The sequence below is a fragment of the Ylistrum balloti genome, unplaced genomic scaffold, assembly GCF_031769215.1.
Source record: "Ylistrum balloti isolate Yb309-2 unplaced genomic scaffold, AGI_CSIRO_Ybal_v1 Utg370392, whole genome shotgun sequence".
Lineage (NCBI taxonomy): Eukaryota > Metazoa > Mollusca > Bivalvia > Pectinida > Pectinidae > Ylistrum > Ylistrum balloti.
In genome coordinates this window covers 519,280-527,801 of record NW_026782271.1, presented here as the reverse complement: position 1 = coordinate 527,801, position 8,522 = coordinate 519,280, and the positions used below count along the sequence as shown (strand labels likewise).

The 8,522-nt window shown below is 37.8% G+C and overlaps 1 protein-coding gene across 1 annotated transcript; it reads left to right on the top strand.

Moving 5' to 3' along the window:
• The first annotated feature begins 4,427 nt into the window (after positions 1 to 4,427).
• On the top strand, positions 4,428 to 8,085 carry LOC132554296 (cofilin-4-like). The gene is made up of 2 exons (XM_060218601.1): positions 4,428 to 4,732; positions 6,659 to 8,085. The coding sequence occupies exons 1-2, from the start codon at positions 4,443 to 4,445 to the stop codon at positions 6,861 to 6,863; spliced, it is 495 nt and encodes a 164-aa protein (XP_060074584.1). The 5' UTR covers positions 4,428 to 4,442; the 3' UTR covers positions 6,864 to 8,085.
• Positions 8,086 to 8,522: the final 437 nt, after the last annotated feature.

The window sequence follows — 8,522 nt, the reverse complement described above, 5'->3', positions numbered from 1 at the left end:
GATACTGTAGGGGTTCCTATCACTTTCACTCTCTGAACCCCTGGAACCATCATCGATACTCCAGGGGTTACCATCACTTTCACTCTCTGAACCCCTGGAACAATCCTCGATACTTTAGGGGTTACTATCACTTTCACTCTCTGAACCCCTGGAACCATCATCGATACTCCAGGGGTTCCTATCACTTTCACTCTCTGAACCCCTGGAACCATCATCGATACTCCAGGGGTTACTATCACTTTCACTCTCTGAACCCCTGGAACCATCATCGATACTCCAGGGGTTACTATCACTTTCACTCTCTGAACCCCTGGAACAATCCTCGATACTGTAGGGGTTCCTATCACTTTCACTCTCTGAACCCCTGGAACCATCATCGATACTCCAGGGGTTACCATCACTTTCACTCTCTGAACCCCTGGAACAATCCTCGATACTGTAGGGGTTACTATCACTTTCACTCTCTGAACCCCTGGAACCATCATCGATACTCCAGGGGTTACCATCACTTTCACTCTCTGAACCCCTGGAACAATCCTCGATACTTTAGGGGTTACTATCACTTTCACTCTCTGAACCCCTGGAACTATCATCGATACTCCAGGGGTTCCTATCACTTTCACTCTCTGAACCCCTGGAACCATCATCGATACTCCAGGGGTTCCTATCACTTTCACTCTCTGAACCCCTGGAACCATCATCGATACTCCAGGGGTTACCATCACTTTCACTCTCTGAACCCCTGGAACATGTCATGGCAAAAATGAAGGTTTCATGTGCGAAACATTGTGGACAAAACGAGAATACTAGTTTGATCCTCTGATGTTCATCAAACAAATCTCGAGGTCGCATACGTATATCATAATGGCTTTGAAGTCACTCTTCAAACGGAGCGTATCAGCCTGTGATTGGTAAGGGTTTATTTTTTTCTGTGATCTAATCAAATTACTTCGCTTGTGCCTTCTATTTTGCCATGACATGTTCCGGGGATGCAGAGAGCGAAAGTGTTGATCACCCCTGAAATATCGAGTATGATGTTACCTGTCATTTGTTTGTTATTTTCCCGTATGAATATCATCAGCTGTAAAGTGACGAGAAAATAATGGATTTAAAATCTCCCAATTGTACCATCTTTCTCAAAGCGATATTAAATCATCTGTTCATAAGCAATGATAACAGGAAGCTAGTTGTTGTTCTCAGGCTAACTGTAATGGACTTATGAATATTTAGTAAACCATAGTTCATACAGCTTTCACCTTAAAATAAGAGGGAAAAAGCTGAGTATCTTTTATGGAGTAAGAAACTTTGTGAAGTAAATGAAAATTTTGATTACACATTTAACGAAATGTTTAGTCTTAAACAACAGACGCGTAAAATTGAATTTACCTCTCGTGGGCAGAGACGTGAATAACAGGTAATGTAATATGCACATCTGTCCTGTGTCTACAAAAATGAGCGGGGCAGATGTTGACCACTGCCTATTAAATTTGGGTTAATTCCGATATTCCGGAACAAAACGTAGGCGAATTGATCGACAGCTTCAGTTTTTGTCTATTATATGTTTACCATCTTGTCACACTATTTTCGACCTTAATGTACATAAGTATAGTACAGCCGAAAAAGTTGGTTGATTCCTTACCATCTCGTACACTACATACGTATCTGATGAAGGTGAACGTGTAGTCATCGAAACAGCCACACTCTAACCTTCTACTAGATGTGTTCTAAAACTACTATTGTGTTGGATGAACTCCTTTGCTCTAGAGAATACGTGAATTTGCACATCAAACAATGCAGTGGTGCCGCTACCTTTTATTGCCGCTTAAAGGTCATAAATATCAAAGCGAATTCTATCTTAATTTTAAATCGATGGTAAGCACAGGTTACCTATGTAGTGAATTAAGATTATCACTTAATTTTTAAGGCGTAGTTGACACGTTCGAACTGAGACATGAATGAAATATTGCCCTATCACAACACCACTTTTTGCTCATAACATGAAGAAAATGCTTTCTTACTCTATGACCAAGAATTGACAACATTCGGAGGGATCTCCTGACACCCGACAAGCCATTAATGTCATCTTTGGAAGGTTGTTCCTGTCCCTGGTTCCTCGGTGTGGATGACTGAGGATTCTGTTGACCGTAGGTAAAATAAAAACACAATCAATAATACAGTTCAGAAGATGTGAATACCATGGCTGAGTTGGCCACATTGGGGCTATTGATAAAGCTTGTGCTTTTTCCTCACATACTTTGTGGAGAAGGTTACCCAATAAAGAGAATGGCGGAAAAATAAAACTGTAAGTGTTCCATGTTAATGTAAAAACATCAACTGCACATGCAAAGGGATCAGGCTTCCAAGATACATACTTAGGAAGCTGTGCATTCAGTCTGGAAGCAAACAAATCAATTTGTGGTCTGCCCCAAATTTTTACCAAGATTTGAAAAATACTTGTATGTAACCTCCATTCTGTGTTTTCATGTTTAAGTCTACTTTCCGTATCGGCCTCAACATTTTCACGACCTGGAATGTGGGCTGCGGATAACCATATATTCCTATCAATAGCCCAATTCCAGAGTTTTACAGCCAACTCATTACAGGCTTTTGTCTTACCCCCCATGTTAGAAATGTATGCAATAGCCGTTGTATTGTCAATGTTCAATCGAATATGTACATGATGTAGGTCACTACACAATGCCTGACATGTAAACCATGCTGCTTTCAACTCCAGATAATTAATGTGATCAAGGCTTTCCTTTCCTCAGGAGACCATCGTCCACCTGCTTTAAGTTTGACCTTCCCATCATTATCAAATAATGCGCCACCCCATCCTTTTTTAGATGCATCCGAGGTAAGGATGACAGTGGGTGTACCATGGGAAATAGGGCTTAGGGTGGTATGTACATTATTCACCCACCATTCTAGGTCTACTTTACTCTGTGGTGAAAGTGACATCTGAGCCATATAACTACCATGTGCAACTTTAAGTGCAATAATTTTATCTTCCTCGAGAGACCTATAATGTAAAGGACCATACTGCACCCCTTGAAACTTGACACTAATACCCCAATTGAGGAAGAAGGCTTCCCGCCAGTGTTATGTGAAACATTGGATTTTTTGCCTTTGTCGCCTTTTTTTGTTGGTTTTTTTTCGTGTAACGGGCTCCATATTGTTGAGAATGTCCCCATCAAAATCAAATTCACTCACGATTTTATGTTTTTCCAAGATGGCGGCCGAGAGGGAGCCCCTCCTCACAAGAAAACGTGAAAATATGCCGAGACGCGCAGTGTTCAGAAATGTAAAAAGTATTTACACGAACAGTGAAAACCAACAAGTAAACCCTAGAGAGCCTCTGGGGGTGTGAAACAAATAATGAAAGTATAAAAGGCGATATGAAGTCAGAGGAACGCAGTTCCCTCTGTACTATTTGCTAACAAAATACGCATCTCTAATGGGATCCCGGATGTACTATCCAGGAGTGAATGACAGAATCGTATATCACTTGCAGCAGAGGACAAATGTAATATATTTCCGAGTCTTAATTATACAATTTGATTTTTTCCCAATAAGAACAGTATTAATGTGGGACGATCTGTCCAAGGTATTTTTTTTTTACAGGAACTGCTGTACTTGTTATTCGTTTAAAAAACAAATCAGACATTATGCAGACGTATATATGATGTGATATATACGTCCCTGACATAACACAGCGGCCAAATAAGACGTTGTATTCATTGTTACGTATACCGGGAAAAGTGTGTAACAAATGTGTCTTTAATTATTGTTAAACAATGGAGACTTATTAAAGCATCCCATTAGTCCTTAACCAGGAACTCTTTTTTTTTGTTCTCTCACTAGTCTCGACTGTTCAGGTAAGGCCGGTCGATGCTAATCTCAAGTCAACACAGCGCACAACTAAACGGACGCCGGGAATTACTAGTAAGATTTTGGCCAATCACATTGTGAACAGACAGGACTTCAGTAGGAATTTAATATATATATGAAATAGCGGGCTTCACCGGACCTTGTTTGCTTGATTATTTTGTAAATTGTCTCTAAAGAGATTGGGACTTTACAAACACGGCTTAGTGAACAAAACATGACGACCTCCGATGAAATCTCTGAAGTAGGTCTACATCCCAGTTCGCATATTTTAACATTTTCTCAGAGGTCATATCGTCTCTACCCTGAATTCAATCATTATCAGAGTTGTCGCTCCTTCATAGTCTCAATGTGTTTGTAGTACCGCAATGCACTATGGGTGAGATTGCCCTCAAGTATTTCATGCTTTGCATGTAAGCGGTACATACAACGTAGGGACTCGTCAGTTCCCGTGTGAGTCACGCGTCGTCTTGCAAAATGTACATATATGGAATTTGAACTTCGAACTGTAAAACACGTGACGCGGAAGCTGTACCGACACACCTCATATCTCCAACATGGCGTCCGGAGTTAAGATGAACGACAAGTGCGTCGAAACTTTTAATAAGCTGAAGAAGAATCACACATTACAATACTGTTTATTCAAGCTCAGTGGAGACGGGTTTAAAGAAGTTATCGTTGAGAAAGAAAAAACGATTGATTGTGAGGATAAAAAGAAATTCTTTGAGAATTTTGTTAGGTGTATCAAAGAGGATTATAGTGAGAAGTGCCTGTACGGTGCTGTCGATTTCGCCGGTCGTAAGGACAAAGAAGGGAAAACGATAGAAAAAGTAATTTTCATATCATGGTAAGTAACATATTACCCGTAAGTTTTTCAATGTAATAAATTCGTCTACAGTCTGTTGTAGCGGAGATTTTCCCTTTATATTTTCCTGGTTCCGTCTCCATAACCCGAAACAAACGTGTAATGTCTTCCCTCGCACTGACACAGCAGAATTAGGTCAGCTGAAATGTTACTTTACAGTGAAACGGCTGTAACTTCATTTCAGAATTAGACTATTGTCATGTAAAAATCATGGTTTGAGAATTGTGTCGTGTATAATATTCAGAACAAAAAGCCATATGCAACGATGTTGCCTTTGTGTTGGACATAATAGAGCTTGCAAGAACAAAGAAATGCGAGATGAAATTAATTAAAATCTCTAGGAGCGATGACTTAAACAAATAATTTCAAGAATAACTTATTTAATGTTCTTAGCAGTTATATTTTATACTGTTATATGTTGCATAATTATAAATTTGAGAGAAAAAAATGCGAGATATCGCATGTGCTGTGTATCTCGACAGCTAAATATAAACATGGGAATTTATCTTTTTCTAGAAAAGCTCTTCTTTATCATTATTTTTGTGACCCAATCATTGCATCATAATCAGCGGGAAATGGAATAGGTTAAATTATTTATCAAGTTGTATATAATTTCACAACCCATTATATTTTATGATTGTGAGCACTCATTCACATATTTATCGTTGTGATGCCATGGCATGATAGGTATGTGCATTTAAAAGACAGATATGTTGACATACTATCATCCCATAAAGCAATACTTGACAGTCATGGTGATGATGAGACTATAACTTAACTGATTTTGCTGTAGTGTGATATATTTGGCTGTATTGGAAATATGTAATAATGATAGGCATGGACGTGTCAAATGCAGCAGTTATATTAGATGTGTTGGTGGTCATAGTACTTTTTCAGCTAGGCTGCATGCAAACCTACCTTGTAACTAGTAACCAGATTACCGATGACATTCATACATTTTAGCAAACTAACACAGTTCAAACAGGGTACAAATGCCGGTGTTCATCTTTCGATTCCATACCTCGTTATTAAAAGGAAATTTTGTTAATTGCAAAAGCTGTGTCTTCCTGATTAAGCACTTTATGCAAAATCTTGTGGAGATATTCCTGTTGTACTGTACCTTTTAAGAGCTCCTTGTAATGACTTGGTCAGTTTGGACTGAGGGAGTACTCCCAGCCAAACCTTCTAAATAAAGAGCATTAGGAAATCCAGAACTAAAAGGTCACTGGGTCAAAGAATTTATTATGGGTTTTGGGTAAATACACAAGTGGGGTATGCTGTTCAGAAAATGTTCTGCTGGGGTTGCAATTTTATTACTGCATAAGTTTTTAGGGTCTGATGACCTAATGCGATGCCTTTTGTCCGGTGTACGTCGTCCGTCGTAAACATTTCCAACTTCTTCTCAATTTCTACATGTCTCATTGAGTCAAAACTTACATGAAATGATCAGGACATGGCACTGACCAAAGTTTGTTACTTCAAACATCCTCTGAATAACCAGAACACCCAGAATGATGATATTTGGCCTGTAGCATGCACGGATGAAGGTTTACGAAGTTTGTTGAAATGAATAATCTTAACCCACTTTCAAGGTGGTGGCTGAGTGCCCTTGATTCTTAAATCCAGGTGTTTTCTTTTTGACAAGTTACACAGGTATTGTAAGGGCCAGGTGAGCCAAATATAGTGGAAATGGACTGAAACGTTGCATGCTGGAATATAACATGACCTGTCAACCTTGCATGTGAACATTTTGTACAAAAAAAAGAAGCTATGCAAAATTTTGGCTGAAAAGAAGAAATGAAATACTTTCTCAAATAGTTTGAATTAATTTGTTTACAAAAAAGACTGCTAACTGCATATGAAGTTGTATGCAAGAATTATATTTTTTTCCTTTTTTAATTTTTCTAGGGTACCTAATGATGCAAAGATGAAAGAAAAAATGGTGCATGCCGCCACTTTGAATGCTGTTACTCAAACTCTTTCAGTCAGCGATGCACTTCAATTATTTGACAAGGAAGAACTGGATGAAATGTGTATCTGCGAGAAGATGAAGATCGCTCTTGATTTGGATCAGTGTTCAGACGAACAATGTATAGTACAACAAATGCATTGACATTACAAACAGGCCAAACAATCTGTTATGATTGTCATGCTTTGCTGATGTCAACATTGGAAGTTGTATTTTATACTGGATTGATGCTATTGGCTGTTATACATTATGTATATTGATACACATTATAAACTCGGAGAAGACAAAGCTAAAGGTTATATCTTCTAAACATATATATGTAGCATTATAATATATCATTTACCAATTATGGTAACTGTTTACCTTTCTTGTATACCTGATGAAGCTAACATTTGTTGCTAGACAAATTGTCATGTTTTCTTGATCTTGAATAATTTTAAGCAGTGATGATGATGATTGGAACATTTATACTGGAAGAGCAACATAACTGCAAACAGTTAAAGGTGGGATCAATATATAAAATGGTGGGGGGTGTACAATTCTGTAATTTCACAACCTAGCTCCAACAGGATTGGAATGCCCTGCTTCTGAAGCATATAAGTTACAGGCTTATAACATATGTTGAACATGCAATACTCTTCTATGAATAGCTAGAGCATAGCTGTGTTCACTGTATCTGTGAACTGAAGTAAAAGTTTCGATTAATAATTTTTACTGACAATTATGAATAAATATATTTATCATCTGCTGTTTCAAAGAAATTGAAGTTGATTATCATTTTTTTTATTTTATCACAATATGATGCGAAAGGCATATTTAAAAGACTAGGTGTATTGAAACTGCCACCACAAACAAAGGATCATTTCTACAGGCAGTAATGGAACAGAGTATCCTTACATTATGTCATTCAACTTCAAAAGATGTGTAAACGAGCATCACTATAGACAATTGTTTGCAAGATTAAGTCTAGGTGTATTATAAATCACTGAGTTTAGATATTCTTGTCTTTCTACTCTAGTTATAATTCAACACAAAATTAAAATGCACAGTATGGCTGTAAATGATTTCGAGATGAACAATTTCTGTTTGTAATTATTCAACCACAGACCTTTTCCCGATCACTAGCCAAAAAAAGTAAATGCTTTTTGGTATTTTTTTGTGCATACAAGCAAGAGTCGTAGAAAAATCTATCAATAAGTCTTAAAGTTGAATAAGCTGAATAGATACAAGTGCCCTACTTACAGAACTGTACACCCCTTGTTGATTTGCTGTCTTTCTTAAAAAATATTCAATCATTCTGTGAATAGTAAATGAACTATCGTGAAACACATGTTGTATTCAAGAATAAAAGATGCTAACTGGAAAATGCACTTGTTCGCTTGAAATTTAGATGCAATCTATATTATATATATATGTATTTAGGTCATCCGACCGGAAGTGTCAGGATGACCGATAGCCATCATGTTTCGTACGTTGTCCACCGTGCGTAAACTTTTAATTCAAATGACTTTTTCACAATTGGCAGAAGGTCATTCATATTAACAAATTTGGTTCATCCTCATCCCATCATGTGACAGGCCCAATATCAGTACCCTGAGACTTCTGGTTATTGAGAAGAAGTCATTTGATTGGAAAGATTACACACTTGTCACCTACTTTCAAGGTCTCAAGTGTCAAGTTAAACTCTTTAAAACAACTTCTTTTCGAGAACCAAAATGCCTAGGGTGTTGATATTCTCTCTTTCTGAACAACTTCACAGGGGTCAAAATCTTAAGACGACTTGTGCTCAATAATAAAATGGCC